This window comes from Heteronotia binoei, chromosome 7 (genome assembly GCF_032191835.1).
Source record: "Heteronotia binoei isolate CCM8104 ecotype False Entrance Well chromosome 7, APGP_CSIRO_Hbin_v1, whole genome shotgun sequence".
NCBI lineage: Eukaryota > Metazoa > Chordata > Lepidosauria > Squamata > Gekkonidae > Heteronotia > Heteronotia binoei.
Genome location: NC_083229.1, coordinates 2,215,429 through 2,240,140, shown reverse-complemented (window position 1 = coordinate 2,240,140; position 24,712 = coordinate 2,215,429). Strand labels below are relative to the sequence as shown.

General features: G+C 52.1%; 1 protein-coding gene across 1 annotated transcript in view; it reads left to right on the top strand.

Moving 5' to 3' along the window:
* PPP1R16A (protein phosphatase 1 regulatory subunit 16A) overlaps positions 1-21,586 on the top strand; it is a 22,305-nt gene extending 719 nt beyond the window's left edge. The window contains exons 2-8 of the mRNA XM_060243046.1: positions 296-454; positions 11,233-11,357; positions 12,540-12,665; positions 15,218-15,293; positions 15,974-16,103; positions 16,340-16,496; positions 21,212-21,586. Of these exons, the coding sequence (XP_060099029.1) occupies positions 296-454; positions 11,233-11,357; positions 12,540-12,665; positions 15,218-15,293; positions 15,974-16,103; positions 16,340-16,496; positions 21,212-21,586 (1,148 nt within the window). The remainder of the gene's footprint in view (positions 1-295; positions 455-11,232; positions 11,358-12,539; positions 12,666-15,217; positions 15,294-15,973; positions 16,104-16,339; positions 16,497-21,211) is intronic.
* The last annotated feature ends 3,126 nt before the right edge of the window (positions 21,587-24,712 follow it).

Here is a 24,712-nt window from a genome sequence, read left to right as displayed (position 1 = left end):
ACTCCCTGAGGGCTTGTGCCTTGCTTCCTCCTGGCCCTCCTTGAAAGCCGCTGGGCCTTGCGAAGGAGCAGAGAGGTGCTGGGGGGGGGGGGGTGGCGGCAGGATTCGGTTTCAGTCCCTGTCCCTTGACGCGAGGAGAAGAGGGAGAAACCCAATCCGCAACGTGCACGGAAGAGCTAGCGCCCGTAGAGCTGTGCGTTTCCAAGCACGCCCCGGCCGTTCACGAACGAAAATAACTCCTTGTATCTGTTACACTTGGCACCCGGCGACACACTTGGCGGTGCCGGGCAGGCAGATGCGCAGGGCACGGCAAAGGGAGATGCTCACACTCTCCTCCGCTCCTTCCGCAGAGGTGCCAACCTGCTGGCCGTCAACTCTGATGGGAACATGCCGTACGACCTCTGCGAGGACGACGTGACGCTGGACTACATCGAGACGGCCATGGCCGAACAAGGTGAGCCTCCCTTTGTTCCGGAGTTGGGGAGGGGCTGCGGCTCAGCGGAAGAGCCATCATTTGGCTTGCAGGAGATCCCAGGTTCAATCCCTGGCAGCTCTCGTTTAGAAAGTATCAGGCAGCTGGAGATGTGAAAGACCCGCCCTAGCCTGCTTTGGTGGGATAGAAATCCCATAAATGAAATATAAATAAATCCATAAACTTCACCCTGAGACGCCGGAGAGCCTCTGTCAGTCTGCGTTGGGATTCAGATGGGATTCAGCATAAGGTGGCTTTAATGATGATGATATTGGATTTATATCCCGCCCTATACTCTGAATCTCAGACTCAGAGCTGTCACAATCTCCTTTACCTCCCCCCCCCACCACAACAGAAACCCTGTGAGGTGGGTGGGGCTGAGAGGGCTCTCCCAGCAAGCTGCCCTTTCAAGGACAACTCCTATGAGAGCTATGGCTGACCCAAGGCCATTCCAGCAGGTGCAAGTGGTGGAGTGGGGAATCAACCCCGGTTCTCCTAGATAAGAGTCCACACACTTCACCACTACACAAACTGGCTCTCACCAGCATTTATTTAAGCATTTAGTATGTTCATGTGACCATGTTCCAGATTTGGAGAAATCCCAAGGAAATGTTACACAAGATCCAGGTTTGTTTACAAGGAGATGCTTAATAAAGCATTGAATGTACAGAAAATGTAGGCTAAGCTTCCATCCGCTGGGTCTCGAGCGCATGCGCGCACAGAGTGAAGCTTGCCGGAATCAGAGACTGCAGGCATCACTAAAACTACACATCTTATAGCCTGAATGCTGTCTGTCTGTCAAGAAATCATTAAGCTGTCCTGAACCCTTGGATGAGCGAGGCCATCTTGCGCCCGGCATCCAGTGATGGGAAGGAGCAACCCACGCTTTGAAGATAAGGGCTGCTAACAGGACAGGAAAGGTTGCTTGGGAGTGGCTGAACACTGTTCTCTCACAAGACTCAGGGCAAGTGACCTCCAGCATGTAACAAAGACGGAGTCGTGCAGGCCAAACAGACTGTCTGTCCGCTTCCACTTGGGCCCGCCCGTGGCCCCCTCGGCAAGTGGAGCCAGTGCTGATTTCGAGGTCAGTACTGTGGACTTAGACTGGCAGCGGCTCTCCAGGGTCTCAGGCAGAGAAGTCTCTCCCATCACCTCCTGCCTGGTCCTTTCAATTGCAGATGCCAGGGATTGAACCTGGGACCTTCTGCACGCCAAGCAGAGGCTCTGCTGCTGAGCCCCAGAAAGAGTGATCCAGGGTCTGAGGCTGAGGTCTTTCCCATCACCTCCTGCTTGGTCCTTTTAACTGCAGATGCCGGGGATTGAACCTGGGACCTTTACATCCCGAGCAGAGGCTTTCCCCTGAGCCTTCCCATCTCCCGCTCTTTGTATATCCTCCCTGGCTGTCTGTTCTGCTTTCACAGGATAGTAGAAGTTGTAGGAGTCACCTTGCTTACCCCAGCTCATGATGCTCAGGCAAATGGTTTCCTAGTCTGGATGCCAGCACTGCTTCATTGTTCAGGGGGTGGTCAAGGGCCAGGTGAAATCCACGCGTAAGGTTTGGCCATCCCCAGGTAGCAACAGGGTTGCCGTCCAACCGAGTGCTGGCACACCATTGCGTTATTGCCGGGTCAGCATTACCCACAAAAAACCTCAAAGGCTCACGGCTACAATGACTGGCAAACCATTATATGACAAATTCAAAAAGTGTAATTATTCCTAGTCCATAATATTTTTATTTTTTACATAATAAACAACATTATGGGGAGAGACGGTGGCTCAGTGGTAGAGCATCTGCTTGGTAAGCAGAAGGTCCCAGGTTCAATCCCTGGCATCTCCAACTAAGAAGGGTCCAGGCAAGTAGACGTGAAAAACCTCAGCTGGAGACCCTGAAGAGCTGCTGCCAGTCTGAGTAGACAATACTGACTTTGATGGACCGAGGGTCTGATTCAGTATAAGGCAGCTTCATATGTTCATAACAACACAATAACAATAACACAAATGTTATAACAATGCAAAAACAAAAACAATAAATGAAAAATATACATAAATGAACATTTTGGGGGAAGTGAACTTTGATCTGGTTGTTCTTCTAAGGTCATCTATCAGTTTCATTAAAACTTCTCTTCCATCACCCCTCTCCTTTATTACTACTATTTCTGCATGTTCAACCAATCATTCATCGGCTGCAGAACCTCTTTACACTGATTTAACTTTGTTGCAAACAATTTCGCTGAGAGAAAGTCCATTTCAGCTATTTCCAACACTTTTTTGCACAAATTCTTCTTTCTTAGGTATTTGTGGTGAATGTTGGAAATAGCAGAAATGGACTTTCTCTCAACCAAACTGTTTGCAACAAAGTTAGATCAATGTAAAGAGGTTTGGCAGCCCATGTATGATTGGTTGAACATGCAGAAATAGTAGTAATAAAGGAGAGGGGTGATGGAAGAGAAGTTTTAATGAAACTGATAGATGAACTTAGAAGAACTAGATCGTTCTCTTCCCCCCAAATGTTTGTTTATGTGTATTTTTCATTTATTGGTTTTGTTTTTGCATTGTTATAACATTGGCGTTATTGTGTTGTTGTTCTTATGTTGTATATCATGTAAAAAATAAAAATATCATTTCCATCAAAGTGAAATTTGTATGAAGCATGTATGAAATAGCGTTTTACTCTTTATATTGCGCTTTTGAAATGTTGGAATAATTACACTTTTTGAAGAAGAAGATATTGGATTTATATCCCGCCCTCCACTCCGAAGAGTCTCAGAGCGGCTCACAATCTCCTTTACCTCCCCCCCCCCCCACAGCAGACACCCTATGAGGTAGATGAAGATATTGGATGTATATCCTGCCCTCCACGCCGAGGAGTCTCAGAGCGGCTCACAATCTCCTTTACCTTCCTCCCCCACAACAGACACCCTGTGAGGTGGGTGGGGCTGGAGAGGGCTCTCACAGCAGCTGCACTTTCAAGGACAATCTCTGCCAGGGCTATGGCTGACCCAAGGCCATTCCAACAGGTGCAAGTGGAGGAGTGGGGAATCAAACCCGGTTCTCCCAGATAAGAGTCCGCACACTTAACCTCTACACCAAACTGGCTCTCCAGACTGGCTCTTTTTGAATTTGTCATATAATCGTTTGCCAGTAATTGTAGCTGGGAGCCTTTGAGGTTTTTTGCGGGTGTCTTTTCCACGGCTTCCTCTGATTGCTTGTACCCTTACTAGAAGGTCAGCATTGCAGCATGGCTCGTTGGATCTCTGAACGCTGCATGCACCACTGGATCAGTAGGAACATAAGAAGAGCCCTGCTGGACCAGGCCATGGGCACCTCTAGTCCAGCATTCCGTTCACACGGTGGCTGCCCCGCTGCCCCTAGGAAGCCCATGAACAGGTGTGCAACAGCACCCTCCGTGCTCCCCAGCAACTGATATAAAGAGGCATAACTGCCTCTGGAGCTGGAGGGGGGTAGGGCCCTGTCACAAGGAGTAGCCATTGGTAGCTTCATCCATTCCCCTTTCAAAGCCTTCCGAGGTGGTGGCCACGAAGAGCCCCATGGTAAAGCTGCAGTACTCAGTCCTAAACTCTGCCCATGACCTGAATTCGATCCCGGTGGAAGCTGGGTTCAGGTAGCCGGCTCGAGGTTGGCTCAGCCTTCCATCCTATCGAGGTCGGTCAAATGAGTCCCCAGCTTGCTGGGAGGAAAGTGTAGAGGTCTGGGGAAGGCCACTGTGTAAAAAAGTCTTCCGTGAACACATTGTGAAAGCAACGTCACCCCAGAGTCGGAAATGATGGGTGCTTGCACAGGGAACTGCCTTTACCGTTTTAGATAGTGGCCCTCACCACATCTGTAGCAGCGAATTCCACAGTTTAACTATGCCAGGGGTGTTGAACTCTTTTGTCACGAGGGCCGGATCTGACATAAATTAGACCTTGTTAGGCTGGGCCATGTGGGTCATAAAAAGTAATGCCGAGTAGCAGAGATATACACTTTATAATTTGTAATGTTTTTTTTTTTTAAACTTAAAATATGCTTAAAAGATTAGCACTCTTGCATTGTTTTGCTTATTTAACCGTCTCTGATAACTGACCCCTCTCGCTCTGAATTATTGCATCAGAATCTGGGAACAATGTCTGTGCTGTAACAATCTTGAGTAAGCTGTTCAGGTGTGTGTGTGTAAGTTGCCAACCGACTTTTGATTTATTGACATTCATTACAGCAATCTCATGGTCAGTGCTTTGAGCCGAAGACCCAGGGGGGAACATGAAATGGCTGGGCACTGCGAGCTTTTGTACCTAAGTTGCTTCATGTGGTGGTCAGCCAGTGGAGAAAACAGAGGCTTTGCCTGTAGCAACTGTGGGATTGAGCATGTCTGGCAAAGCAAGCTGTGATGCAGAAAGAAGCGAGAGAGAGAGAAGGAAGCAAACAGCAGTGAGTGGCTTGCAGGCCTGATAGGAGCTCTCTGGGGGCCTAATCTGGCCCTTGGGCCACACGTTTGACACCCCTAAACTTTGCCGTGGACATATCAATTCCATGCCACCCCAGAACTAGAGGTCCAATGCAAATAGGGGCCCCTGTTTGAGCTCCCAAGATTCAGGCACCTAATTATGCTAGTTTGTTTATTTCCTTGCCTTTCTCTCCAATGGGGATCCAAAGCTGCTTACATTCTTCCTTCCATTCCCCACTGCAGACCAGACATAGCGATTTTTTTTGCATTGGGTCCATGTTGCTTTGTGTCTCTTGCTGGCAACTGCCACAAGCAAAGAAACCCAAAGGCTCATGGTTGAAAGTGACTGGCAAACAACAATTTTACAAAATTGTGACTGCAATTATTCAGAAATTCCAAATGTGCAGGATGAGTAATAAAAGCAGTTTCATAGATGTTTGTTCTTTCTGCCTTCACTTTGACCTGACAAACTCCCAGTGAAACCTGGAGTCAGCAAAACAGCAGTTATAAACAAGTTCAACACTGCAATCATTCCAGCGATTCAGAGGCAAAAACCAGTGCCATTCTTCAGAGATTGTCAGTGGCATCAAAGCTGAACCCCAATTCTATGAGTTGATCATGGGGCCGCAAGCTGGAGCCAGCTGCTTCACATGGAGGCTTTGTCAGACATTCATACTGGGGTTGTGCAAATCTTCATATATTCACACTCCATTCAAAAGCATTTCGAGTCAAAGGTGCTGGCTCCTCCCAGGACGTCCAATTGAGAGAATTGGGGATCAGCCTTGATGCCACTGACAGTCTCTGAAGAAGAAGATGATGATATTGGATTTATATCCCGCCCTCCACTCTGAAGAGTCTCAGAGCTGCTCACAATCTCCTTTACCTTCCTCCCCCACAACAGACACCCTGTGAGGTAGATGAAGATATTGGATTTATATCCCGCCCTCCACTCCGAAGAGTCTGAGAGCGGCTCACAATCTCCTTTCCCTTCCTCCCCCCCACAACAGACACCCTGTGAGGTAGATGAAGATATTGGATTTATATCCCGCCCTCCACTCCGAAGAGTCTCAGAGCGGCTCACAATCTCCTTTCCCTCCCCCCCCCCCCCACAACAGACACCCTGTGAGGTAGATGAAGATATTGGATTTATATCCCGCCCTCCACTCCGAAGAGTCTCACAGCGGCTCACAATCTCCTTTACCTTCCTCCCCCACAACAGACACCCTGTGAGGTAGATGAAGATATTGGATTTATATCCCGCCCTCCACTCCGAAGAGTCTCACAGCGGCTCACAATCTCCTTTACCTTCCTCCCCCACAACAGACACCCTGTGAGGTAGATGAAGATATTGGATTTATATCCCGCCCTCCACTCCGAAGAGTCTCACAGCGGCTCACAATCTCCTTTACCTTCCTCCCCCACAACAGGCACCCTGTGAGGTAGATGAAGATATTGGATTTATATCCCTCCCTCCACTCCAAAGAGTCTCAGAGCGGCTCACAATCTCCTTTACCTTCCTCCCCCACAACAGACACCCTGTGAGGTAGATGAAGATATTGGATTTATATCCTGCCCTCCACTCCGAAGAGTCTCAGAGCGGCTCACAATCTCCTTTACCTCCCCCCCCCCCACAACAGACACCCTGTGAGGTAGATGAAGATATTGGATTTATATCCCACCCTCCACTCCGAAGAGTCTCAGAGCGGCTCACAATCTCCTTTACCTCCCCCCCCCCACAACAGACACCCTGTGAGGTAGATGAAGATATTGGATTTATATCCCACCCTCCACTCCGAGGAGTCTCAGAGCGGCTCACAATCTCCTTTACCTCCCCCCCCCCCCACAACAGACACCCTGTGAGGTAGATGAAGATATTGCATTTATATCCCACCCTCCACTCCGAAGAGTCTCAGAGCGGCTCACAATCTCCTTTACCTTCCCGCCCCCCCCCACAACAGACGCCCTGTGAGGTAGATGAAGATATTGGATTTATATCCTGCCCTCCACTCTGAAGAGTCTCAGAGCGGCTCACAATCTCCTTTACCTTCCTCCCCCACAACAGGCACCCTGTGAGGTAGATGCAGATATTGGATTTATATCCCGCCCTCCACTCCAAAGAGTCTCAGAGCGGCTCACAATCTCCTTTCCTTTCCTCCCCCACAACAGACACCCTGTGAGGTAGATGAAGATATTGGATTTATATCCCGCCCTCCACTCCGAAGAGTCTCAGAGCGGCTCACAATCTCCTTTATCTTCCTTCCCCACAACAGACACCCTGTGAGGTAGGTGGGGCTGAGAGGGCTCTCACAGCAGCTGCCCTTTCAAAGACAACCTCTGCCAGAGCTCTGGCTGACCCAAGGCCATGCTAGCAGATGCAAGTGGAGGAGTGGGGAATCCAACCAGGTTCTCCCAGGTAAGAGAGCTCTGGCTGACCCAAGGCCATCCCAGCAGGTGCAAGTGGAGGAGTGGGGAATCAAACCTGGTTCTCCCAGATAAGAGAGCTCTGGCTGACCCAAGGCCATTCCAGCAGCTGCAAGTGGAGGAGTGGGGAATCCAACCCGGTTCTCCCAGATAAGAAAGCTCTGGCTGACCCAAGGCCATTCCAGCAGGTGCAAGTGGAGGAGTGGGGAATCAAACCCGGTTTCTCCCAGATAAGAGAGCTCTGGCTGACCCAAGGCCATTCCAGCAGCTGCAAGGAGGAGTGGGGAATCAGACCTGGTTCTCCCAGATAAGAGAGCTCTGGCTGACCCAAGGCCATTCCAGCAGGTGCAAGTGGAGGAGTGGGGAATCAGACCTGGTTCTCCCAGATAAGAGAGCTCTGGCTGACTCAAGGCCATTCCAGCAGCTGCAAGTGGAGGAGTGGGGAATCAGACCTGGTTCTCCCAGATAAGAGAGCTCTGGCTGACCCAAGGCCATTCCAGCAGCTGCGAGTGGAGGAGTGGGGATCAACCCCGGTTCTCCCAGATAGAGCTCTGGCTGACCCAAGGCCATTCCAGCAGCTGCGAGTGGAGGAGTGGGGAATCAAACCCGGTTCTCCCAGATAGAGCTCTGGCTGACCCAAGGCCATTCCAGCAGGTGCAAGTGGAGGAGTGGGGAATCAAACCTGGTTCTCCCAGATAAGAGAGCTCTGGCTGACCCAAGGCCATTCCAGCAGCTGCAAGTGGAGGAGTGGGGAATCAAACCCGGTTCTCCCAGATAAGAGAGCTCTGGCTGACCCAAGACCATTCCAGCAGCTGCAAGTGGAGGAGTGGGGAATCAGACCTGGTTCTCCCAGATAAGAGAGCTCTGGCTGACCCAAGGCCATTCCAGCAGCTGCGAGTGGAGGAGTGGGGAATCAGACCTGGTTCTCCCAGATAAGAGAGCTCTGGCTGACCCAAGGCCATTCCAGCAGCTGCGAGTGGAGGAGTGGGGAATCAAACCTGGTTCTCCCAGATAAGAGAGCTCTGGCTGACCCAAGGCCATTCCAGCAGCTGCAAGTGGAGGAGTGGGGAATCCAACCCGGTTCTCCCAGATAAGAGAGCTCTGGCTGACCCAAGGCCATTCCAGCAGCTGCAAGTGGAGGAGTGGGGAATCAGACCTGGTTCTCCCAGATAAGAGAGCTCTGGCTGACCCAAGGCCATTCCAGCAGCTGCGAGTGGAGGAGTGGGGAATCAGACCTGGTTCTCCCAGATAAGAGTCCGCACACTTCACCACGACACCAAACTGGCCCTGGTTTTGCTTCTGAATCACTGAAGCGATTGCAGTGGAGCTGAACTTGTGTTGAACTGCTGTTCTGCTGTCTCCTGGTTTCCCCGGGAGTTTGTTGAGTCCAAGTGAAGACAAAAAGGACAAACATCTATGAAACTGCTTTTATTGTTCATTCTGCACGTTTGTAATTTCTGAATAATTACAGTCACAATTTTGTGAAATTGTTGTTTGGCAGTCATTGGGTTTCTTTGCACGTGTCTTCCCCCCCCCCCCCGGCTTCCTCTTGTTGCTTGTGGCAACTGCCTCAAAGCACGCTGGGCAAGGTGTGGTGGTGGTGGGGGGGGAGCTCATCTTAGTCGTGTCTTTCCCTCATTGATTAGAACGATGGAAGGTGGGAGTCGTTTTTTTGGTAAAAGTCTTTGTCGGTTTTCTGGATTCAACCACAGGACTCCGACGGAAGGCCCAAACTCCTCCATCTCTGGCAGTCGGTGGTCCTGCCCCCTCCATCTCTCTTAATCGGAAACTCACCTGGAGGAAAAGCAGAGCTGTGTTCTCTGGTAGCTTGCTTGCTCTGAACCCCTGACTCCATGCCGGCCGTTGTACCATGTATGCATTGCATGCTCTTGCATGGAAGGTTCCAGCAGATGGCTGCTCCCAAGGAGGCCTCCTGAATCTCCCCAGAGCACCCTTTCGCTGATTTGTCTGCAGCGGTAGAAAAGAGCGAGAGCCCAGGAGCGCCTTAAAGACTAACCACATTTGTGGCAGGGGAGGAGTTTTCGTGAGTCGCTGCTCCCTTCTTCAGATATAGCTGGAATCATAGTGAGACTGCTGAATTGCAACCGATAATGACGCTCGAGGCATCCTCCTGGACTGAATCAAGGCATCGGTTTCCTGTCTCATTGCCAATGCTGATTCCTCTGCACCTACTGCTCCTCTGCATATCATACCAAATCCAATCGTGCCTGTTATTGCCATTTGCCTGCTGTTGTGAAATCACTCTACTCTGCAAGACATAAGGCCAGACGGACTTATAGATGTAGTTTCTGGCACAACATTAGAAAGAACTTCCTGACAGTTAGAGCGGTTCCTCAGTGGAACAGGCTTCCTCCTTGAGAGGTAGAATCATAGAATCCTCGAGTGGGAAGGGACCTCCAGGGTCATCTAGTCCAACCCCCTGCACAATGCAGGAAACTCACAAATACCTCCCCCCCCCCACAAGCACATACATCCCCAGTGACCCCTGCAGGCTCCATGCCCAGAAGATGGCAAAAACCTCCAGGATCCCTGGCCAAATGGGCCTGGATAAAAACTGCTGCCTGACCCCAAAGTGGCAATCAGCATTTCCCTGGGCATGTAAGAACTAAGCCCTGATGCAATCCTTCCTTCCCTCCTCATGATCTGCCTAATTTGCAGAATCAGCATCGCTGTCAGATGGCCATCTAGCCTCCGTTCAGAAACCTCCAAGGAAGGAGAGCCCACCAGGTTGAAGGAGCTGGGCAGGTCTAGCCTGGAGAGGAGTCGGCTGAGAGGTGATAGGATCACCATTTTCAAGTACTTGAAGGGCTGTCATAGAAAGGATGGTGTGGAATTGTTTTCTGTGGCCCCGGAAGGTAGGACTAGAACCAGTGGGTTGAAATTAAATCAAAAGAGTTTCCGGCTCAACATTAGGAAGAACTTCCTGACTGTTGGGGGTGGGGGGTTCCTCAGTGGAACAGGTTCGCTCCTCAGGAGGTGGTCGGCTCTCCTTCCTTGGAGGTTTCTCAACAGAGGCTAGATGGCCATCTGACAGCGATGACGATCCTGTGAATTTAGGGGGAGGTGTTTGTGAGTTTCCTGCATTGTGCAGGGGGTTGGACTAGATGACCCTAGAGGTCCCTTCCAATTCTAGGATTCCTGACACTTAGAGCAGTTCCTTGGTTGAACAGGTTCCCTCCTCGGGAGGTGGTGGGCTCTCCTTCCTTGGAGGTTTTTCAACAGAGGCTAGATGGCCATCTGACAGCGATGAAGATCCTGTGAATTTAGGGGGAGGTGTTTGTGAGTTTCCTGCATTGTGCAGGGGGTTGGACTAGATGACCCTAGAGGTCCCTTCCCACTCGAGGATTCTATGATTCTACCTCTCAAGGAGGAAGCCTGTTCCACTGAGGAACTGCTCTAACTGTCAGGAAGTTCTTCCTAATGTTGCGCCAAAAACTACATCTATAAGTCTGTCTGGCCTTATGTCTTGCAGAGTAGAGTGATTTCACAATAGCAGGCAAATGGCAATAACAGGCACGATTGGATTTGGTATGATACGCAGAGGGGTAGTAGGTGCAGCGGAATCAGCATTGGCAATGAGACAGGAAACCAATGTCTTGTATCGGTCCAGGAGGATGTCCCGAGCTTCATTATCGGTTGCAATTCAGCAGTCTCTCTAATCCCCCTTTGAAATTCTCCCTATGTAAGAATTGGTAACTGCTGCTCTTCGGTCACCAGCTGAATGTCCTGGAAGGTTAAAGTGTTCTCCCACTGATGAAGTGAGCAGTGAGTCACGAAAGCCACAAATTTTGTTAGTCTTTAAGGTGCTCCTGGACTCCTGCTCTTTGCTGCTGGCAGCCAAGAGCAGCTCATTTCTCTTTCCAATGTCCCTGCCCAGGTATAACTCAGGAGACCATCGAGGAGGCCCGTTCAGCAGTGGAGCGGGTCATGGTGAACGACATCCACCGGCTGCTGAGGGAAGGTGTTGACCTGGACACCCCGCTGGACCACAGAGCTACCCTGGTGAGAGGCCTGCAGGAGCCCCAGTTCTGGAGATGAAGGCTGGCTCAGCCGATAGGTCTGTCGCCCATGCAGAGACTGGAATGGCTCCGTGGGCTTCCTTTCAGCCCCAGAGGACAGACTGTGCATAGCGGAAGGTGACTGAGATGTCCTTGATATCCAGACGCACTTTGTACCTCTTGGAGGCTGCCTTAGAAGAAGCGAATTGCCGGAGGGGCTGCCGGGCTCTTCTGCAGTAGAACAGCAAGATTTGGGTCCAGGAGCACTTTAGAGGCCAGCCAGATTTTGGGGGGCTGGAGCTTTTCAGAGCACCTTTCCTACACAGGCAGCTTCGGCTTTTGAGAAGGCGCAGTCCCACCAAAACCTTGTTGGTCTCTCGGGCACGCCCAGAACCAAGTCTTCCTTTAACAAGAATTTAGCGTTTGGGCGATGGGAAGTCATCTTTCCCCTCTGACCTGTTCTAGACAGTACTCACCTGGAAGACTGGATCCAGTTGGAGAAAGATGCAGCCAAACCGGAGCAAGATCAGAGGAGGAGAGGGAAGCGGGCAGGGGGTCGGGGTGGGGGGGAAGGTCAAAGAGGGTAAGGGTTCCGGTCTGGAGCAGAGAAGCCAGAGGGACGGCTCTGCAGCGAAGAGGGGCCAGGACTGCTCCAGATGGGATCGAACGGGCATAGGTCCCAGGAGGGGAGATTTGGGGTGATTTTCCCGTTGGTGAGAGCAGTTATGGGAAGGGGGAGACAGAGGCTGGACAGGGTTGCTCTGACTTTGGATGCCCTCCATGGAGTGGGGGAAGGTGGGGAGTGGGCTAGAGAGCTTCTGCCCTCCCCGCCCCCCCCCCCCCCCAGCTCTGCCTGCCGTTTGTAAGAGAGCTACAGAGGAAAATAGGGTCAGGCCAACCAAATTCACAAAGGGCACTGTTTGAGTTCTGATTGTGCCTGGTGGGACTCCGGACAGCCTGGCCCTTCCTGGAGCAAGGGACTGGGGGGGTGGGGTGGCCTCATAGGGAATGGGGCGAGGCTGTAGGCCCAGCTGTCCCGTTCTGCAGCCAGGGCCACTCTCCCCGTGGGCAAAGGCACATCATGTGCTCCCCGCTCCCTGCAGCACCTTGAGCTGCACTGCCAGAGGGCCCGTTGTGAACCCCTCTGAGTTCTGCTCTGTTCCCCCCTTCCCTTCCTGCCCTGCAGCTGCACATTGCCTCAGCCAACGGCTACCTGGAGGCCGCGGAGTTGCTGCTCGAACACAAGGCCAGCATGAGCGTCCAGGACAACGACGGGTGGCAGCCCCTCCACGCGGCCGCTTGCTGGGGCCAGGTGAGTGCCTCTCCTCCCCCTCGCCCGGGAAATAGGCAGCCCCAGACGGCCTGTGGCGAGGTGCTGCCCCCTAGTGGCCCTCCCTGTTCCCCAGAGGATCTGCACTATAACCCCATTCATCTGGATTTGCTGAGAGACCAGACGGTCCTTACGACCCCCCTGCTCAGTTGTGCAAAGAGCAGAAGGCTTCCTAATTAGTCATGCTCTGCCCAGAGACGGCTGGCTGTGGTGGTGGTGGTGGCTGCAGCGTGGACGTGTGTGTCAGAATTTGGGCAGCTCTTCTGGAGCAGCCCGACTCCCAGTCCTACAGGCAAGGGGTGGGATTCTTGCGGGAGCTCCTTTGCATCTTAGGCCACGCCCCCTGATGTAGCCAATCCTCCAAGAGCTTACGAGGCTCTTTTTTGTAAGCTCTTGGGAGGATTGGCTACATCAGGGGAGGGGTCTAATATGCAAAGGAGCGCCTGCTAGAATTCCACGCCTGCCTACAGCTACATGTGGAACAAATGGAGTGCCTGCTCCAGCATCCTCTTTCACACTGCAGCCAAAATGGTTCCCTGGAGGGCCAGTGAGCAGGGCAGAGAGGCCAGTCTCCGCCTCCCCACGAAGCCTTCTTTGTCTGTCTTCTGCCTTTCTTTCATCTGTCTCAAGCATCACACGAAGGTGCAACCGGCTGTATTTGCATTTCATTCTTTCCTGCATTTCATTCCCTTTGGGGCTCAAAGAGCGAGAACATTCTTCTCCCTCGCTCCGTTCTCTCACAGCAACAACAACCCAGTGAGGTAGACCCAGGGAAAGAGTTTGTGAAGAGCCCACATTCCCACAGCATGCTTCCACAGCAGAAGTAGGGATTTGAACTCTGGTGCCACAGGACCCTTGTCCAAGGCTCTGTCTACGACACCTCTCCAGCTCTCCTAGTTTCCTGGCACTGGTGCTCAGAGGTTTGCTGCTTCTCCTCTGGTAATGGAAAGTTCTGGGTCTGGGAGGAGAGACTGCGGACCCCTCCCACAGAGGGGAGAGTGTCGCAGCTGCTGCCGTCCTGTTTCTAGCAGAGGCAGCTCAAGGAAAAGGAAACACATTCTGCCATAAGGCAAGATGAGGCCTCAAGGGCAGCTTTTGAACACCAGTTTGGTGTAGTGGTGAAGTGTGCAGACTCTTGTCTGGGAGAACCGGGTTTGATTCCCCACTCCTCCACTTGCAGCTGCTGGAATGGCCTTGGGTCAGCCAGAGCTCTCTTATCTGGGAGAACCGGGTTTGATTCCCCACTCCTCCACCTGCACCTGCTGGAATGGCCTTGGGTCAGCCATAGCTCTCTTATCTGGGAAAACTGGGTTTGATTCCCCACTCCTCCACTTGCAGCTGCTGGAATGGCCTTGGGTCAGCCAGAGCTCTCTTATCTGGGAGAACCGGGTTTGATTCCCCACTCCTCCACTTGCAGCTGCTGGAATGGCCTTGGGTCAGCCAGAGCTCTCTTATCTGGGAGAACCGGGTTTGATTCTCCACTCCTCCACTCGCACCTGCTGGAATGGCCTTGGGTCAGCCATAGCTCTCTTATCTGGGAGAACCGGGTTTGATTCCCCACTCCTCCACTTGCAGCTGCTGGAATGGCCTTGGGTCAGCCAGAGCTCTCTTATCTGGGAGAACCAGGTTTGATTCGCCACTCCTCCACGTGCACCTGCAGGAATGGCCTTGGGTCAGCCAGAGCTCTGGCAGAGGTTGTCCTTGAAAGGGCAGCTGCTGTGAGAGCCCTTTCAGCCCCACCCACTTCACAGGGTGTCTGTTGTGGGCGAGGAAGGGAAAGGAGATTGTGAGCAGCTCTGAGTATAGGGTGGGATATAAATCCAATATCATCATCAATCATCATCTTCTTCTTCCCAGGAGGTACGCCGCTTGCTCAGGGGCCAGCCCCCCCGTCCCACTCATTGCTGTGAGGATGCTGTGGCAGGGCTTCCTCTTGGGCAGGGGTGGGGAACGGTGGCTCTCCAGATGCTTTTTTGCCTACAACTCCCATCAGCCCCAGTCATTGGCCATGCTGGCTGGGGCTGATGGGAGTTGTAAGCAAAAACATCTGGAGAGCCACTGTTCCCCCCCCCCCTAGGCTAATCCAGCAGGCGGGCCTGTAGCCACAAGGGGGCCTGTGGGGGCACTGCCCCGCTAAGTGCAACCTGCTTTATTTATTTATTTATTTTGCTAGAAGAAAGCTTATGAGAAGCGGGGAAGGGCGGTGGCTCAGTGGTAGAGCATCTGCTTGGGAAGCAGAAGGTCCCAGGTTCAATCCCCGGCACATCCAAAAAAAGGGTCCAGGCAAATAGGTGTGAAAAACCTCAGCTGGAGACCCTGGAGAGCCGCTGCCAGTCTGAGTAGACAAGACTGACTTTGATGGACCAAAGGTCTGATTCAGTATAAGGCAGCTTCATATATGTTCAAACCCCACAGTGGATGGGAAAGGGAGCCCCCTGACTTTTGAAATCCTGGCTATGCCCCTGCCAGCAGGGCAGTTCTCTCCTCGCTGTGTCCTCTTTGCTCGCTGCAATCTCTTCTCTTCTCGCTGGCAGATCCATCTGGTGGAGCTCTTGGTGGCCCACGGAGCAGACCTGAATGGGAAGTCGGTCCTGGATGAGACCCCACTAGGTGAGTCGGGAGAGAGCAGCAGAAGTGCAGAACGGCCCTCAAACTCCCGGCTGGACTCGGCTGATTTATGAATATGCAGTTTTTAAATATGATGTTTCATCGCACAGTTTAGAGAAAGCCTGGAGGGTGAAAACGGGTTCTGAATTTCTGGATACCTCGTTTAGCTCTTATGCAGTAAAACCAGAAATCTTCTGCACGTCTAAGAATCTACGTTGACCGCCCGATGTTCGCCCGTTCCCCTTGGTGTTCTTAAGGGGGTCCTTCATTCTATTTGCTTCACAGGAGACAGAACTTGCACCTTCTAGGAAATTGCCTCTGTGGACTTTTAAAATATATTTATATCTCTACATCCTTAGGCATTTGTTTCTTCTCCTGCTGATGTTTCGTTTGCTATAAATATATTTTGATAAGGCCAGTTATAATTTTGTGTTAGAGTAAATTTATTTGTGTTAGCTTTCAGAAGCACAATGGAGACTAATTTAGACATGGGGTTTGAGAAGAGGCAGTTATTCAGAACTATCAGTATACATGGTCCCTTGCAGAATTTATTAGCCCAAAAGGGGAGTTGGGTGGGGAGATGCAGCACAATCCCAGCTGTTCTGGAGAAGGGCTAGAAAATCTGCGAGGGGCCAGAGGTGCAGGGTAATAGCATCCCCTCCCATCTTCTCTCTTCTTGCAAGATGTCTGCGCAGATGAAGAGGTGCGTGCCAAACTCCTGGAGCTGAAGCACAAGCACGACGCCATCATGAAGTCGCACGACAAGCACAAGTCTCTTCTCCAGCGCCGCACCTCCAGTGCAGGCAGCCGAGGGTACGACAGAGAGGTTCCGGGGGAGAGCTGTTGGCGCTGGACTGGTCCCAAGCGGCAGGAAGGAGGGGAGGTGGGAGGAGGGCTAGCAAAACTCTGGTTTTGGCTCAGGGCACGATCTGGCTGCAGCCACTAGGGTGAGCATTGCCCCCTTGGCCGTGGCTGAGCCCAGACACAGCCCAGCCCCAACCCCGCGTGCTGCATCCTTCCTTCCTCCCTCTCTCCCTCCCCCCCTTCAGGAAAGTGGTGCGTCGAGTGAGTGTGACGGAGCGCACCAACCTCTACCGCAAGGAGCACGAGAAGGAAGCCATCGTTTGGCAGCAGATGGAGCAGCGTGAGAGCGAGGGGGAGGACGAGGACCGCCAGACCGATGTGGAGCTCCAGCAGCCACTTCCGGTAAGTTGGGGACAAAGCCTGGGCTCTGCTGGACGAATCGCAGATGGATGGCCTGCCTTGTTTGCCTGTCGGCTGGAGGCAAAGCCATCTAAGAGGTGCCCTCAGTTCTCGTTCCTGCTTCTTAGAGCTCAACTTGGCTGGCTCTCAGGGAGTGATGACAGCATTCGTGGCATTTATCACGATCCAAGATCAGCCAACCAAAGGGCACAAGTGAATCACCTGTAAAAACATATAAAGAATAAAAATTATTAAAGTTTGAGTCCAGTGGCACCTTTAAGACCAACCAAGCTTGGTGTAGTGGTCAAGTGCACAGACTCTTATCTGGGAGAACCCTGAATAAAACTTTGTTGACCTTAAAGATGCCACTGAACTCAAACTTTGTTAAGAATATAGGAGAAGCAATGTTAGATCAGGCCAATGGCCCCTCCAGTCCAACACTCTGTGTCACAGAAGAACATAAGAGAAGCCCTGTTGGATCAGGCCAGTGGCCCCTCCAGTCCAACACTCTGTGTCACAGAAGAACATAAGAGAAGCCCTGTTGGATCAGGCCAATGGCCCCTCCAGTCCAACACTCTGTGTCACATAAGAGAAGCCATGTTGGATCAGGCCAATGGCCCCTCCAGTCCAACACTGTGTGTCACATAAGAGAAGCCATGTTGGATCAGGCCAATCGCCCATCCAGTCCAACACTCTGTGTCACATAAGAACATAAGAGAAGCCCTGTTGGATCAGGCCAGTGGCCCCTCCAGTCCAACACTCTGTGTCACAGAAGAACATAAGAGAAGCCATATTGGATCAGGCCAATGGCCCCTCCAGTCCAACACTGTGTCACATAAGAGAAGCCCTGTTGGATCAGGCCAGTGGTCTCTCCAGTCCAACACTCTGTGTCACAGAAGAACATAAGAGAAGCCCTGTTGGATCAGGCCAGTGGCCCCTTCAGTCCAACACTCTGTGTCACATAAGAACATAAGAGAAGCCCTGTTGGATCAGGCCAGTGGCTCCTCCAGTCCAACACTCTGTGTCACATAAGAACATAAGAGAAGCCCTGTTGGATCAGGCCAATGGCCCCTCCAGTCCAACACTCTGTGTCACACAGTGGCCAAAACCCAGGTGCCATCAGGAGGTCTACTAGCAGACCCAGAACTCCAGAAGCCCTCCTACTGTGCTCCCCCAAGCACAAGAATACAGAGCATCACTTCCCCAGACAGAGTGTTCCATCTGTACCCCTGATCTAATAGCCACTGATGTTTTCTCAGTCCACTCTTGAAGCTGTTTATGCTTGTAGCCACCACCACATCCTGTGGCAGTGCATTCTAGGTGTTAAAAAAAAAGTGCTTCTAACCCGACTGTTCTAACCCGACTGTTCTAACCCGACAGTTCTAACCCGACTGCTCATCAATTTCATTCAGTACCCGAGTTCTTGTATTGTGAGAAAGGGAGAAAAGTACTTCTTTCTGTACTTTATCTTATGCATAATTTTGTAAATCTCCATCATGTCACCCTTCATTCATACTTTCTCCAAGCTAAAGAGCTCTAACCTCTTTAACCTTTCTTCATAGGGAAAGTGTCCCATCTCCTTAATCCCTTTAGCTGACATTTTGTGCACTTTTCCCAGGGCTATAATATCTTTTTTGAGGTGCAGTGACTTGACCTGTACACAGTATTCCAAGTGAGGCCGCACCATCGATTTATACGGGGCATTATGACACTGGCCGATTGGTTTTCAGTTCAGTTGCTCACCTCCTTCAGACAGCCACATTCTTAACTTAGTGGTAATACAAGGCAGTTAATAAAAGGATGGGAGCCTCTGCTTCCTTATCAGTAGAGCCAAGTGCAGAATTTGACCTCCTTAAAAACAATTTCATTAAGGCAGTCTGCAAGACGAGTGGATATATATAAAATGTATCAGAGCTGCTTGGAAATTTGGATAACATAGGGGTCGCATTTGGGGGGCAAATAGCTTTATAAAACGAACAGTGAAGGAACACATGCTCAGCTGTTCCTGCAGTGTTCAGTTAGCAGAAACACCAATGGGAATACCGAGTACCGAGATAGTTCCCTTGCAGCAGAGCTGAAGGTTGAATGCTGAAACAGGCCGTGGCAAATGCTCTGTGGTATTTAGGAAATTCTAAGGGATGGAGACGATTCGCTGGAGCAGAACTGTGACCGTGATCCCCCCCCTGCTGCTGGATAACAGTGAATTTGAGCTTTGCTCAGTGTGAAAAGTGGTATCCTTCAAGAAGGAGACCACGTCATCCACTTTGAAAGAACTGAAGTCCTTTCTACGGTCTCACATTATCATACCCACCTGAACAGAGAAGCTATTGAGATTTACAAACACCAGCACAATTTTAACAGAAAGGAAGAAGGCATTTTCATCCACCAATCTTGGTACCCAGCTCTGCAAAACACCCTGTAGACTATAAATTGCAGAAAGTCTCAGAACAACCAGCATATTCCACAGAACAATCAGCACAGTCAACAACCATCTTCCTTATCTTCAAACCCCTTCCAACCCTCCCAGCAATTAACACAGAACAATGGTCACATTCAACAGCCAGTTTCCTTATCACTACCCTTCCAGGAAGCCCCACCAAACAATGGGCACATCCACAAACCAATTGCCTTTTCATCACACCCCCTCCAGCCTAGAAATAGCAGCTCTCCAGCAGCCCTGGCCCCACTCAATGCACAGCAGCCAAGAAGGTCAGAGCGCCTGATCCGGCTGCAACACCACTGAGGATGTTCTCCGCAGCTGAGAACGAAACGTCTGGAAGGAAAACTTTATCCAGTAGAACACGGCACTTGATCCCGAAAGACTCTACAAACCCTAGTGGTATCCTAGATCAGGGGTGTCAAACATGCAGGCCAGGGGCCAAATCAGGCCCCCTCAGAGGGCTTCTTTTAGGCCCCCAAGCAACTGGCTGCTGTCTGCCTCCTTCTCCCTCTCGCTTGCTTCCTTCTGCATCACAGCTTGCTTTGCAAGGCTTGCTCAATAGCTCAGGAGCTACAGAGCAAAGCCTCTATTTTCTCCATTGGCTGAGGCTCCTCCCCTTCCTGGTCCCCTGGGGAAGGAGGGAAAGAGCTAGAGCTTCCTTTGCCCAGTTCTCTGGATCCCAGGGGAGAAATACAAAGAAAGCATCTTTACGACCAACAAGTGCTAATGTTTTAAAAGCATGTTTTAATTTTTTTTACAAAAATAACTTTAGTTGTGTTTGCGTCCTTTAAAAAGTTTATATCTCTGCTACCTAATCTTAAATAGATACACACATGACCCGGCATGACATAGCCTGGTCCAGCCCAACAAGGTCTCATTTATGTCAGATCTGTCCCTCATAACAAATGAGTTCGTCCTGGATTGTTTGATTGGGCTCCTTAGCTTGGAGAAATGTCGACTGCGGGGTGACATGATAGAAGTTTACAAGAATATGCATGGGATGGAGAAAGTAGAGAAAGAAGTCCTTTTCTCCCTTTCTCACAATACAAGAACTCGTGGGCATTCAATGAAATTGCCGAGCAGTCGGGTTAGAACAGATAAAAGGAAGTCCTTCTTCACCCAAAGGGTGATTAACATGTGGAATTCACTGCCACAGGAAGTGGTGGCGGCTTCAAGCATAGCCAGCTTCAAGTGGGGATTGGATCAAGATATGGAGCAGAGGTCCATCAGTGGCTCTTAGCCACAGTATATTATTGGAACTGTCTGGGGCAGTGATGCTCTGTATTCTTGGTGCTTGGGGGAGGGGCAAAGTGGAAGGGCTTCTAGACTCACTTGTGAAACTTCTGATGGCACTTGGGTTTTTTTTTTTTTGCTACTGTGTGACACAGAGTGTTGGACTGGAGGGGCCATTGGCCTGATCCAACATGGCTTCTCTGATGTTATGTGTGACACAGAGTGTTGGGCTGGATGGGCCATTGGCCTGTTCCAGCATGGCTTCTCTTATGTTCTTATGTCTGGGGCAGTGATGCTCTGTATTCTTGGTGCTTGGGAGGGGGGGCAACTGTGAGAGGGCTTCTAGTGTCCTGGCCCCACTGATAGACCTCCTGATGGTGCCTGATTTTTTGGCCACTGTGTGACACAGAGTGTTGGACTGGATGGGCCATTGGCCTGTTCCAGCATGGCTTCTCTTATGTTCTTATGTCTGGGGCAGTGATGCTCTGTATTCTTGGTGCTTGGGAGGGGGGGGCAACTGTGGAAGGGCTTCTAGCCCCACTGATGGACCTCCTGATGGCGCCTGGGGGTTTTGGCCACTGTGTGACATAGAGTGTTGAACTGGATGGGCCATTGGCCTAATCCAACATGGCTTCTCTTACGTTCTTATGTTCTTTAGCTCCCCGGAAGCTCAAGATGGCATAATTGGGGGATTAATGCGGGGAAAGGTGAAAGTGGGTCAGTCTTGTAGCTCCCTAGGAGGACATGGGAAAGAAAACCGAACAGGAGAAAGGCCCAATCAAACCATCCTGAAAGATGCCAGACCGGGGGCAGGCGTGGCGGGGTGTGTGTGCGTGTGACAAATGCCTCTGTCTTTGTCCCCAGACTCTCGCAGCAGTCTCCCCCGTGTGGTGGGCCCTGGGAAACAGAGTGTAATAGCTTCAGTAGGTGGGACCCCCAGATTTGGCCTTGCTTTTGCGGGCCCCCTGTGTGTGTTTCTGGTTGGGGGGAGCAGCAAGGCCCAGGCGGCCTTGCCTCTTCATCCTTCCTTCCTGTGTCCACGCAGGATCCTGCGGCCGCGGTGGAGGCAGCGGGACCGGGAGGCTCGCCGGGGGAGGAGGAGGCGGCCTCCCAGCGCAACGGCACGGCCCACCCCAAGCACCTCTACTCCAAACGGCTGGACCGCAGCGTCTCCTACCAGCTGGCCACGCAGGAGGAGCTCAGCTCGGAGAAGGCCCACCACACTTTGGCCGACCTGAAGCGCCAGCGGGCAGCCGCCAAGCTGCAGAGACACCACCCTGAGGAGTTCTCGGCCAGCCCGGGGGAGGCCCCCAACTCGGTTTACTTCACAGCGGCCAGCGGGGAGCCCCCCCTCTTGAAGCTGACGGCCCCCGCCGAAGAGAGCCCAGTGGAGAAAAAGCGCTGCTGTAGCGTGATGTGAGCCGGAGGGGCCTTCCGGCCGAGCTGAACATCCAGGCGGGACGGGGCTTTTGCTTCTCTGGAGGGCACCAGCTGACTCATCTTCGAGAACTGATCTAGCTGCTACTTCCTTCTGGTGCAAGACGGGAGCTCACCGCAGTGTCTTTGGTGGCAGGCCCAGAAATGTGGCTCGCCAGACTACAATTCCCAGCATGCAGCCCTCTGCTGGGAGCCGTAGTCTCAGGGAGGGTTGCATCTCTGTGTTCGGGGCCGATGGCTCTTCGGATGCACTCCGGCTCCCTTGGTTCTCCAGGGGGAGTCCCTGCAGCGGTTGGGTGACCCTTGCGGGCTTCAAGGATCTCAGGGACGGACTGGGCAGTGCTGCTGCCGGGGCTTGTGGGTCGTGCTGTGGCATTGGTGTTGCCCACCGGGGCACAAGCGAAGGCCATTCCTTCCAGCACCTGGCTGCCCTCCTACAGACTTGGGGGAGGCGGAATTGGTGCGGAAAGGGGCCAGGGAGGGCAAAGCCTCCCTGTGGGCCGTTCTGCGTCTCTGCGATGGAAGCCGAGCGGTGCAGCCAACCTCTGGAGCAGAGGAGTGACGCTGGCAGCCCCGGCTATGTTTTCTCAGGTTTGACTCACAGGCGCCTCTCTGCCCACTTTCCCAGCATGCCTCTCTCTAGAACAGGGAGCTGCTCCGGCTGTGCTTAGAGTGGAGGCCTCTGCTTGGCTGTCTTCTGGGGCTGAGAGGAAGACCTGCCGGGGAGAAGAGCTTTCCCTTTTCTCCCCTTGAAGGGGGGGCAGGTTGGGCCGAGTTGTTGAGCCGCAGGGCTGCTTGCTTCCGAGGAGGCTTTTCTGGGCTTGAGGACCGGCTGGGTGGGTTCTGGAACAACCGAAGGGCAGAAGAGGTCCATGACTCCGCCATCCAAGTCGGCCTCCGTGGTGCAAACAGCTTGGTCAAGGCATTTGTCGCTTCCCAACAGAGCGCTCTGGCTTTGGGGTGCCGTCCCTCATCCCCTCTGGGGCTGCTTGGCTCAGGACCAGGTGACCGTGGCCTTAATGGGCAGCTGGAGTGGCCCCCCAGGCTGCCCACTGTGCAGAGAGAATCACCAGCTGCTGGGCCCAGCAATATCTTCCCTCGCTGTGATGGGCGACCCCTCTGGAAGCGTCTTGCCTGAGAATTCAGTGCAGGAAGACCAGCATTTTGGTGCTCTGGGTGGGGTGGGGGTCACCCAAGGGAGCCTCTTTCCAGCTCCTGGTGGGCTCCTCTACAGGGAAGCCAGCCAGACCTTCCCTTTTTTTGGGGGGGGGGCATTTTGTGCAATGCATTCCTGTTTGGATCCTGCAGCTGCTGTGTGGCATGAGATTCCCCTGACCCCATGGAGGGTTTTCTCCCTCCCTCTGTCCCCAGAGGGTTTTGCACACCCTGGATTTTCTTTTCTCTTTTGCATAATCTTTTTCTTAACATGTTTATCAGCTCCCCCCCCCCCCCCCCCGCTAATGTCTTATTTTGGTTTTGATCCTGAGACTTTCTGGTTATTGATCGGGTAATAAACCAAGTGGCTGCTCCTCTCTCAGCCTCCCTCTCTGTCACCCCATGAGCCCCCCCGCCACCCCATGGGCCCCCCCATGGGCGGGGCTAGAAATCCACCTAATCTAGTAGGGACCAAAGCAAGTATTCTCCCCCTCCACACACACACACATTCCAGGACAGCGGCAGAAATGGTTGTGGGAGGAGCTATAGCTCTGCTGTGGGGCTGGTCACCTCCTCCAGTTTTGATGGCATTGTGCAGGGGTTGGACTAGAGGACCCTAGAGGTCCCTCCCAACTCTATGATTCTGTGATTCCTTTCTGCCATCGAAACTCGGGGTTTTGGTCATGGCGGATTGAGCTGCTCTTCAGTCGAGGAGCAGATCAGAATCTCTGTTCTGGGCAGAGAAGGTGATTGTAACACCTGCTGCCTACTTCTTCCAGGAAGGGAGAAGGCCAAGATATGCATATTAAGTTCTATGGGGATTTACTTTGGCTGACGAGGGGCTCCAGTGGGGTTCCTTTTTGGCTTTGAAGAGTCCCCCAAGAAGGGCTGTATTCCATCGTCTACAGAGGATCTCTGAGGTCATTAAGTTGGCTTAACTTCAAGATACAAAGCTTCTTTGGGACTGATCAACACCTAATATCTAAAAGAGCAGTGCGCAGAAGGATATCGGAATTGAAGGTAAAAGATCTATGTCACTCCGGGACTAATATAAGACTAAATTAAAATAAAAACAAAACCTAGAATCCTAGAGTTGGAAGAGACCTCCAGGGTCATCTAGTCCAACCCCCTGCACCATGCAGGAAACTCACAGACACCTCCCCCTAAATTCACAGGATCTTCATTGCTGTCAGATGGCCATTAGCCTCTGTTGAAAAACCTAGAATCCTAGAGTTGGAAGGGACCTCCAGGGTTATCTAGTCCAACTCCCTGCACCAGGCAGGAAACTCACAAACACCTCCCCCTAAATTCACAGGATCTTAATTGCTGTCAGATGGCCATCTAGCCTCTGTTGAAAAATCTCCAAGGAAGGAGAGTCCACCACCTCCCAAGGAGGAAGCCTGTTCCAATGAGGAACCCCCCCTAACAGTCAGGAAGTTCTTCCTAATCATAGAATCCTAGAGTAGGAAGGGACCTCCAGGGTCATCTAGTCCAACCCCCTGCACAATGTAGGAAACTCACAGACACCTCCCCCTAAGTTCACAGGATCTTCATTGCTGTCAGATGGCCCTCTAGCCTCTGCTTAAAAACCTCCTAGGAAGGAGAGCCCACCACCTCCCGAGGCCTGGCTTATTGCTGCCTGTTCACTCCCACCCTCCCGATTTCCTTTTTGCACCTTCCTCCTGAAGAAACGGGCTCCTTTGAGCAACCCCCGCTCCAAGCCCAGTGGTGAAGGTGGACTGTTGGGCTTCCCTCTCCTGAGCGAGTGAGAGAGCTGGTAGAGCCACTTCCTTGGTGGCTTTAGACGGAGGCCAGATGGCCACCTGGCAGCAATGCTGATCCTGTGAATTTCGGGGAAAGTGTGAAGTTCCTGCTTTATGCAGGGTTGGACTAGATGACCCTGGGGATCCCTTCCAACTCTAGGATTCTCTGCACCGGCAGGCCCTTCTGTAGC